The sequence below is a fragment of the Pinus tabuliformis genome, chromosome J (assembly GCF_031772625.1).
Source record: "Pinus tabuliformis cultivar Carrire ecotype Pingquan chromosome J, CPIR1, whole genome shotgun sequence".
Classification (NCBI taxonomy): Eukaryota; Viridiplantae; Streptophyta; class Pinopsida; order Pinales; family Pinaceae; genus Pinus; species Pinus tabuliformis.
Window position 1 is genome coordinate 257,641,713 of NC_142295.1, and position 10,988 is coordinate 257,652,700.

Sequence of the window (10,988 nt, forward strand, 5' to 3'; positions counted from 1 at the left end):
CCAAGACAACCTGTGATGCTTAGCACAAAATATTTCCAGGTGGATATTCCAAGTTTGCCTTCGGTGTGTTGAAGAATGTAACTAGGTTCGGTCTTCATAATTGTATGAGTCATAATGAAATGTATTTATCAAAAGAAAAAAGAAATTATTATTATTATTATGACTTATTAAAGCATGGGTTTCATAATTGGGTCATTATGTTTTAGGTCAAGTCCCCATTCAAGGCTTCTAGGGTTTATCTGGAGTCATTAGAGTCATTGTCCATTTTATGGGACCCTTCTTGGCTTTTGAATCATGTAAAAATGATTATTATTGAGTCAAATAAGTCATTTGTCACCTCCACACCAAGTCAGCTCTTACCTGATGATGTCAGCCTACATTAGGGTAATTTGACCCACATAAGAGGCTATATATAGAAGTGCAGTTCGATCCATTTACTCACTTACTCAAGAAGTTCAATACACAAGAAGGAGGAGCAGAAAAAGTGCGAAGTTCTTAGAGAAGAAGGAGAATTGCAGGAAAAGGACAAGATCGAAGTTTTGGGGCTATCTCTCTCTTGTGTGAAGTTAATAGGCTGCTGCTAGGGTCGAAGTTGTGTTGTTGGAGAGGTCGAAGTTTTGCTACTGGAGAAGTCGAAGTTATGCTATTGGAGAGGTCGAAGTTCTGCTATTGGAGAAGTCGAAGTTCTGCTGCTAGAGAGGTCGAAGTTCTGCTACTGCTACCAAGTCGAAGTACTACTGCTACTAGGTCAAAGTTTTGCTGCTGCAAGATCAAAGTTGCTGTTGGAAGGTTATCATCTGAAGAGGAAGGAAGGGTTGACTTGGTGATTGGTGGAAGTCTATGTCTAGGTCAAAGAGTCTTGGATTATCTCGTCTTGTCTTGTGAAACTATTGAAGGAAGAGTTGTTGATTGGGTTTTCCCCTATATAGGGGTTTTGCCCTGGCTGTTCGCCTACATCTGGTGTCCTCGATCTTCATGTTTTGTATTTGATAATTTCTTGATGAAATAAAGATAAAAGAAGAATATATGAAAATTAGTAAGAACACAAGAATATCACAAGTAATTATCATCATAAGAAAATATTTCTGCCTTTCTGATTTTCCAACATGGTGAACTTCGAGTGTCACCCTAGGAAAGCCATTGGGAGATTGTTCCGAGCATTTGAGGAGTTGAATTTGCAGAGTATTCTTCGGCAGGGGCGTAATTCTCCAAGGGTACAAAAGGCATATCGTGAGGCTGAATAGAGCCAACAAAAGGAGTTTCTTGGCCAAAGATTTTGCAGAGAAGTATTCCACAAAAAAGGCAAATTTTCCTTAACCATTTGCAGAACTAAAGGCGTAGTTATTTGGAGGGACAAGATGTTATTTCCTGGGCCTGTACAGGGGTTTTTTGGGTAGCTACTGCGTAGACATTTTGACAGAGAGATTTGGGGAGTACGGGCTAAGGATAAATAAGGAGGTTTAGAGGAGTGATTTGTAGGGGCTGGAGGAGATTTTTCCAAGAATTGATTTGGCTATCTATAGCAAAATTCTTTCTACAAGGCATTTTTCTAGCTAGTTAGAGCCACACACCCAAACCCTTTATGGGTTTTTGTGGGTTTATTGAGAAGAGCCTCCAACTTATTTAAAAAAAAAATTCTGGGCAGTATTCGGGCTAGAATTCTACATTCATATAGCAAGGCGTATTGTTAGTTAGCTGGAAAGTTTGCATCACTTTGTTGGTTTAGTTTTGGCTTGGAGTTGAGCCAAACCTATTCTGGGTATTTCTAGGTTTTAGGAGAGGAGCCCGTGGTTGCAATTTCAGATCTATCCGGGCGATAATGAAGGAAGAATCTCAGTTCCATTCCAACAACAGTTGATAGAATCTCTAGGTAGTGCGCAAATTTTGTGGGGAGCTTTTCCAGCACTTGGGTCTTCAGTCTTTCCCTTGAGTTTGCATTGCTTGCTTAAGCAGTCCCAGGTTCCATTTTTATATCATTATACTTATGTTTTATCAATATTAATAAAATGGCTCAGTTGTTCCACCTTTTTTCTTGGTGTTTGATCAGGATGGTTTGGGATCTCATTTTCGAGGGACTTCTTACTGATAGGATAGCGCTAGGGACAAGGATGACTCAATGGAACATTTGGGACCCTGGTATCATTTGCAGTAGCCATTTGCATCAACTGATTAGGCGGGCACTTGTTTAGGCATTGCTTGAGGACAAGCAATTTTTGGTGGGGAGGACTGTCATGTCCCCAATTTTGATTTTCCACATTAGAGACGATTTTGGAAACATGAGACATTTCTCGCATTGAGACTTAGGAGGAAAAAGGAAATTTACAACCTTAGTGGAATGTGGGGGCCACAAGGAGAGAGAATTCAACCCAAAGGAGGCATCTTACACTAGTGAGAAGAGGAGAGAGAATAGGTGCGAATTTGGAGAGAGAGGGGCCACCAAGAGAAAAGAGGTGTGAATTGGCAGAGAGAGAGAGTGGGGACCACAAAGGAGAAAAGAGGCCAACAAGTTATAAATAGAGTTGAAGGGCCTCACTTTTGGAATCTTTCGTCATTTTACAATTCAACCTTGTTCTCTTGAGTTGCTTAGCCAAGACAACTTGTGCTATTTAGCACAAGGGATTTTCAGGTGGAAATTCCAACTCTACCTTCGGTGAACTTCAAGTGTCACCCTAGGAGAACCATTGGGAGATTTTTCTAGGCATTTGAGGAGTTGAATTTGTAGGTTTTTCTCTAGCAGGTGCGTAATTCTCCAAGGGCACAAAAGGCATATTGTGAGGTTGAATAGAGCCAACAAAAAGGAGTTTCTTGGCCAGAGATTTTGCAGAGAATTATTCCACAAAAAGAGAAGATTTTCCTTAACCATTTGCAGAACTGAAGGCGTACTTATTTGGAGGGACTACCTGTTATTTCCTGGGCTTGCGCAGGGGTTTTATGGTCAATTACTGTGTAGACATTTTGACTGGGAGATTCGGAGAGTTCGGACTAAAGAGAAATAGGGACTAAGGAGAAATAGGAAGATTTGGAGGAGTGATTTGCAGGGGCTGTTGGAGATTTTTCCAGGAATTGATTTGGATTTCTACAACAGAATTCTTTCTATAGGGCGTTTTTCCACCCAATTAGAGCCATACACATTTCTTGGGGTCACCGAGGCACGTTGGATTAAGCCCAAACCCTTTGTGGGTTATTGTGGGTTTCTTGAGAGAAGGCTCCAACTCATTTTACCAAATTTTCTAGGCAATTTTCGGGTCAAAATCCTACATTCTTATAGCAGGGCGTATTGTTGGTTCGTTGAAAAGCTTGCATCACTTTGTGGGTTCAGTTTTGGCTTGGAGTTGAGCCAAATTTTTTTTGGGTATTTTTGGGTTTTAGGAGAGGAGCCCGTGGCTACAATTTCATATTGATCTGGGCAATAATGAGGGAAAAATCCTAGTTCCATTCCAACAACAATTGATAGAATTTCCCCCGGATGCGGGTGTCCATCATGCATGAATGGCAGGTGGCCATTAAGGCTTTCCCGCGCCTCTATACCTGTCTCAAGGCCGAGGCAGCGAGCAGGTACGAGACAGCGATGGCGATAAGAAACTATTCAATGCTTCAGGCAAACGACATTAAGGAATGGCAGAGCACGGTCGAGGTTGCATTTAAGTCGAGCAAGCCTGCTCCGGTCTCGAGGAGATCTGGTGTAATGGAGTCTGGTACGAGGCATTTGGTGAGGGCGAAGTCCTGGTTATATACCAACACCGCTCAGACCTGCAATGTTCAGGGAATGTTGTTTGAAGTGGGAGGCGGGCAAAATATTGCTCTGCAATATTGTCTCAAGGAAACTGAGCAGAGTCTCAAGGCGCTCAGGTTGGAAACAGTTATGCGTCGAAGGGGCGTGCCTCGCCGCGGTGGTCGTTCAGGGGTTCGCTATGGGATTGAAGGGGAGGAACCGCACCCAATAGCACCTATGGCAGCCATTTCCCCCTCATCATCCAGCTCTGAGGAGGAATTTTTGCTATTGCCGGATTCCTATCAGTCTTTCCGCCTCCGCATTCCCAGAGGGATCCTTCAGTCGGATGTTATGGTCAATTTCTCTGTGTATCTTTCAGAAGCGCCTCCAATTAACCCCTCATGGTCCTCCCCTGCTTCCGACAGTCTCCAGAGTAGCGAAATTCTTCTGGGGGATATGCAAGGAAGAGTGCATAGGATGCCCCGTCCGCGGGCACCCATAGAACAAGTCGACCAGCCTCAGCAGGCTCAGAACCAGGCAAACTCAATTCGTGATGAATCAGTGCAAGAAATTCAGCCATTAATAAACTGTGTCCAGAATAGGAATGCGGAACAGGATTCAGCTCATCTGGGTTCGGAGGGGCATCTTCAGGTGGGTGAGGAGTCTGTCATATGGCTTGATCCGCCCAGCCCGATGCAAAGGCAACCGCCAACATCGCCAAGTTACCCTACCTGAATATGTTCGAAGGCGTTTCTCCAGGTTTTTGCATTTTTGTATTTTTGCTCATGTCTTTGTTGGTCAAATCCTCAATCTCGCTCAGTTCCTGTTCTCAGCCCTATAGTGGCAGCTTGTTAAAAGTTCGAGTCAGCAAGGTAATAGAGTCTGTTTTTTGGCCATCCAGAACTGTAATGTTGTCCAAGGGGCTCATTTGGACAATCATTGTAATGCTGTCTCAGAGGTCTGCTAGTCTGTCCCAGTTGTCTCTGTTAGAGGGTGGCCTCGTCCCCCTTGGTTGCTGTAAATTATGTAAATATTTCTCTTGCTTAATATAGAAGTTACTTTTACCCAGAAAAAAAAAAACAATTGATAGAATTTCTGGGCAGTGTGTAGATTTTGTGGGGAGCTTTTTCAGCACTTGGGTCTTCAGTGTTTCGCATGGGTTTGCATTGCTTGCTTAAGAAGTCCTAGGTTCCATTGTTTTATCATTATACTCATGTTTAATCAGTATTAATAAAATGACTTAGTTGTTCTGCCTTATTTCTTGGTGTTTGATATGCATGCGCAATAATTGTCTATGGTTGCTATTTCCTTGTATATGTATGTTTATTGTTGTAAATTTCAATTTGGAACATTACAACATTAGATCATGGTTAAATTCCATCATGAACAATCCAAGCACATAGATGTAGTGTGGTTCATTTTAAGCTAATTGATTACACTTGTGCATAGTGCATTTGACAGGGTGTGGTATGGTGCAATTTCTTGTAGCAGAGATCTACTGCCTTGGGAGTGATCAGTAACAAAGCTTGCACTAGTATCAATTGTGAGATGAATTTTGTGTTGAGTTCTATTGATGTTAACTCTTGAGCTGACCATTGTGTGCATGTTTGATTGATGAAGCCTTGAGCATTGTTTTCATTTATATTCACTCATCGCCGTTGAGCAGAGATAAATTTGTACATGGACCAGATGCAAAGATCAATTAGAATATGCACGTGTTTTAGGAGATTAGACACTAAACTGTGTGCAACCTGAAAAAGATACCAGTGCACGTGGAGTAAAGGATTGATGGCAACATTGTGCACACATGTAGTGACCCAACGCGTGTGGTAGATCTGGAAATTGTTGTGTATGGAGATCATATAATAGTGTAGAGTATGCTTGTGGTTTTTGATCGACCTTGATGTTGTACAATTAGCATTGTAATTGCTATATATTTGTGGATACTGACAACGCAATTTACCTCATAATTGGATTGGACTTGTGGTCTGGCAGTGCTTTGAATCTAAGGATATTTTCCGGCATCATTTATGCAATGGATAGTTGCTATTTGTGATGGGAAGGCATATACCATGGAAAGCTCATTGATGCCATATTTATGGCTGTTGCATGTACTGCTACTGCTAGTGCCACGTAAACTCGAGCATGAGTCTTGAGCTGAGAGAATATGCTTTTGACAATGTTGATTGTTGAGACAAAGGACTAAGATTGTAATGTTGATGCTAGGGTTATGGCAAAGTGAATGTTCAATGAGTATGCATTACTGTGTTGACTACATTATATGGTGTCAATTATGTCAGTTCATTGTATTGAAGCGAGGAGCACAAATTTGTTGGGATTAAAAATCCACCTGTAGAGCAGAAGTGATAAATGCTACTGGGGTTTGATGTTGTTTGCTGCTAGGGTTGGAAGTATCAACGTATTGGGCAAAGCTAGGGTTCGCTATTGAATTCACATGTTGACTAGAATTGCTAAAGTTTTTTATGTATTTGATGAGCAAGTGTTATGCCAATATTGGGGCTTGGCTTGATAATTTTTGTTGAATGTCGTGTATGTGGTTATGAGTTGTATGGCAAATGACTGAGAGAACATGATGTAGTTAAAGGTTATGACAAAGTCAAGCTAATCCATGCATACTGCTGGTGTAAAAATTATCACTGATGTATTGAGTCAAGGGTTTGATGCTATTAACGAGCAGAGATTGTTGTTTAGTTGTCGAGGCTTGTATTTGGCCTGGTGTTGTTGATATGCAAAGAGATAAACATTATGGTGAGCAGAGAATGTTTGATGTGCAACTTTCATTTGTTGATTTGTGAGCAGAGGTTTACATTGCAGACAAGATGCCAAGGGTTGACTATATCAACATTTAGAGTTTGCTTATGACCAAAAGTTCTAAAGGATGCATTATAGTTTGTTGAGCTGCCTGAGAACAATTTTGGTTGTTGTTAGTGTTTGCCAGAAATTGTGTTAGGATTTACAATGCTTCTGTCCTACTTGTTGAACTAGAGTGATGCCGGCATTTGTATGGTTGAATATTTTATGTAACTTAAGCAGAGGTTAATTAGCTTTTATGAAGCTAGGGTTTGATAATTGAGTAGAAGCATATTTGATTGTTAAGCAAAAATTGTCTTGTAGATTGATAGTTTGAGATTGTGCATAGGTCGATCTAGTCTGAAAATTGTGAAATGTGGTTCGCTTGTTGAACAAGGTGGCAGGGTGGTACAAGGCAGGAGAGTGGAGTCTCCTTCAGATTGGAGTCTGAGAACACTTCAGGGCGACAAGGTGGTGCTAGGGCAGGTTGGAGCTTGTGCACGATGCTGAAGCATCCTTCCAGTCATAGCTGGTAAATTGGGGAGTTGGATCTTCCTTCAGGTTGAAGCCTATAAACCAGGGCACTGAAGCATCCTTCCAGTTGGAGTTGGTAAACAGGGTGTTGGAGCATCCTTTTAGTTGGAGCTAATAATTTTAGAAGTTAGAGCTTCCCATTAATGTGATCTTGAAAAGACCTATATTAAGAAGCGTTTGGTGGTTTTTCTCCTGGAAGGGTTTCCACCTAAAAATCTCTTGTCCACTATCTTGGATGTTGTGCATTGTTGAATGATGTTGTTATCTGTTCATGTGACGTGATGGTAACTTATGTTTTAATCTAATGCTAATGATAACCAATGCTCTAAGGAGTTAAAATTAACTGATTGATGTGAAATACTGATTCACCCCCCCCTCAGTATTTCCAACGGTTGGCACCTACTGGCATAGAACTAGGAAGATATCCAGCAGCATAAGCTACAACCAGCTGAACTAACCCTTTGGGCTTAAAAGACACAGTCATATTGAATAATCTGAACTAGAGCTTAATACTAGCCTAATTCTGTCTATTCCCACCTGTTTTTGAAGAATGTTACAATATGCAAAAGTAGCATGCTTTTTCATTGTGACCGTTTTCCACCATTACATTATTCCAATTGGCCGTTTGTCCTTGGGTGTATTTATCCACAAAAGACTATTTTAACATTAAACCTATCCTTTGACTAAATTATGATTACATCGTTGGCCTTTATTATAGTGATTTATCCAGGGCAGGGCATGCTATTTTGTTATAAGACTCAATAATGTTTTAACATGCAATGTGGATGTTACATAACTTGTATTACCTTTTTGCTTAATGGACTATGAGAAATAAGTTTAGCTTAACATGTTTTTCCTGCAATGCGTGCTCAGTCAAAGACTTAAAATGCCTTCATCTCCATGGTTCAATCTTGTTTTGATATGAAGCTGTTCAATAAGAATATGCATCAGTGATCAGTGGTCAGTTCCTTGTTTTTCTTTTGCTGAATTACATATTTTGATCTTATTTTATTCTTTGACATTGTCATGTGGTTCTCTTTGTACTTAGGACGAGATACTAGAAATAGCAGGAAAGATTTACAAGGCAGGAATGTCCCTTCTTGTGATCGACACAGAGAATAAGTTTGTATCCACAGGGTTTGCAAAGGAGATTGCTAGAGTTGCTCAGGGTAAATTCATCTAATGCCATTTTATTAAAAAGCGTTATAACTTACTGTTTTGAACAGCATTTCTTGTATTGTTTGCATCTAAACATAACTTTGGATACTTCTATTAGATCTACGTCTGTAGAAATGCTTGAACAGCTGACTTAATATATGGCACTTGAAATGGCAGGGAAGTATTACTATTTACCTAATGCTTCCGATGCAGTTATATCCTCTGCAACAAAGGAGGCATTGGCTGCCTTCAAGAGTAGTTGATGTCAACTTGGAAAGCAGTGGACATCTCAAATTTTGACCTCCAATTCCTCATTTCTTGCTAATGAGGATCACTTCGTTTCTGATGCTGGTACTTTAGAGGATTCAGTGGTTGGATTCAGGCAAGTCTTATGGGTGCAGTAATACTACTTTAGGTTTCTCATTCCTTTGTGTGCGTTAGTGAACGAATGTCTACCTTGTATTCAAGTATTCATATCCATCTTAATATTTTGCAGAGGAACATTTTTATGGTGTATTAAATGCTGAAGATGCCTTCAGAGGAATTATTTTGTATTATTGTTCAACACTGTATTTACTTTGTATTACAATGAAATATTATGCTATCTGTCAGTAATTGTTGATTTCCCCCCATTTGCTTGTTATTTAATTGATACCAAAAACCACTTAGCATGTTAATGATGAATTTTTTTTTTGATAGTAAGATGGTCACTGGGGTATCCTGAAACATTCTAATAGATACTTGGGGATTGTAAAATAGTTGAAGGTAATTCAAACTGACTGCCAGTTGAATAGCGATAGTTGCGAAATAGTTCATGCAATTTGTACGATTTTTCCCATTTAAAGAGGCCTAATTACTCTCACTTGGTCATATCAATTCTCTTGCTCACTCTATCTTCTTTAGAAGAGTCAATATTACATCTTTACTCTTTCTATTGTGCAAATCCTTAGAATCGACCATTATGCTTTCCCAATTGTGCTTGTGGGATTTGCTGATGTTTTTGCAGCATTGGGTAGACATTCTCCCATGGGGTCACACTGATTTGACTAGGGGAGTGATACATTCACCCATGGGGCCATGCTGATTTGGCTAGGGGTGAATGGCGCAGGGGCAATCTTTCTCCCATGCAGCCATGCTGATTTGGTTAGGGGAGATTGGCCCATAATGCTCACATTGTGTCGCTGGATGGAGTGATCTATTTTTTATAGAGCGGGTTTGAATTGTTTATTGATTGGGTATTTTACCCAACAGTGGGGTAAACAATTCTAGTCTAATGTTGAGTTGTGATGTAGGCTCCATGAGTGAAGGGGTTTCTTGTGATGAGGAGCCACCTTGATGGATCTCCATTCAACATTAGAGCTCTATATAAATAGACAAGTATGTGAGAGGCAAATCAATCAACATAGCAAGCCCATTTGATCTTTTCTAGTGGAGAAATTTCAGCTAAAGTAGAAATTTGTTCATCTTTTTTCTTCATTTTTCTATCTCTCTTGGAAGCCACATGTGAGATAAGGATGAGTTTGACCAGCAGTTTGACCAGCCACACATGTGAGAAAAGTTGACCACAGGTTTGACCAAGGGTTGACCAAGTTTGATTGCAGGCTGCATGTGTGGGTTTGATCACAAGCTGCATGTGCAGATTTGACCGCAAGGCAATTTGACCAGTGTTGACTTGTAGCAATTTGATCCGGTTTGGTTGGTATTTGACTTGTATTATTGGGACACATTTCTAGACAAATTTCTGATTTGTAAAACTTGCTGAAAGACAATTTCTCCTCAATAAAAGATTGTTGAGTTTCCCATGTGAAAATTTTAGTGTCTATGGTGCATGGTTGTCTTTCTACGATCTTTACTGTTTTCATTGCATTTATTGTTGAGATTTTTTGTGTAAAATTATTCAATGATATCAAAGGCATGAGAAAAATGGTTTGAAAATTAGGAAGTACTTAGCAGAGCAGAAAATTGTATTCTACTGCACTTTCCATAGAATTTCAAAATGGTATTAGAGCTTTGTTAAAAGATTGGACATTAATCAGCTTCAAATCCCAATATTTAGGTAGCTTGTAAAGGTTTCAATACTCTTATCAATATGGTGCCCAGTCTCATGGTAGAAGGCAAGTTGGATGGTGCTACAAATTTCAAACCTTGGAAGACTAGGATACTCCTTATCTTGGATGAAAATAATATTCAAAATTATGTGAAGGAAATTGTCTTAGAACTAATAGATGATGAGGAGAAAGGCAAACATAAGAAGAATGAAGCAAAGGCTAAGAGGATCTTGATAGATTCCATCAAGGAGCACTTGATTCCACATGTTGCTAAGTTGATGACTGCCAAGGAAATGTATGATGCCTTGGTGGGATTGTTCGAGAGTAAGAATACTAGTAGGAAATTAGCCTTGAGGGACTAACTTCATTGTATCATGATGTCCAGATCATATTCAGTTGCCGCTTATCTCATGAGAGATTCCTAGTTGAGAGATCAACTTAAGGCCATTGGAGATACCATTGATGATGCAGAGCTTGTTATAGTGACTCTTAATGGATTTCATTCTTCATGGGATCCATTTGTGCACGACATTTGTGCACAGGTTGAGCTTCCCAAGTTTGATCAACTTTGGATTGATTGTGTCCAAGAAGTGGCCAAATTTTTGTCCAAGAATAGCTTGTAGAGACCTCAAAATGAAGAAACCAAGCCCATGCAAGGAAAGATAAAGGAAGAAGAAATTTTGGTAAGAAAGACATAGGTGGAAAATCAGCTCTAGTTCAAGATC

At 40.0% G+C, this 10,988-nt stretch overlaps 1 protein-coding gene across 2 annotated transcripts in view; it reads left to right on the plus strand.

Moving 5' to 3' along the window:
* The window catches only part of ALB1 (ALBINA 1), a 309,920-nt gene extending 301,075 nt beyond the window's left edge, over window positions 1-8,845 (plus strand). For both annotated transcript variants that reach the window (XM_089377590.1, XM_089377589.1), the window contains 2 exons: window positions 8,106-8,226; window positions 8,393-8,845. In XM_089377590.1, coding sequence (XP_089233716.1) covers window positions 8,106-8,226; window positions 8,393-8,478 — 207 coding nt within the window. In that variant the 3' untranslated portion in view covers window positions 8,479-8,845. The remainder of the gene's footprint in view (window positions 1-8,105; window positions 8,227-8,392) is intronic.
* Window positions 8,846-10,988: the final 2,143 nt, after the last annotated feature.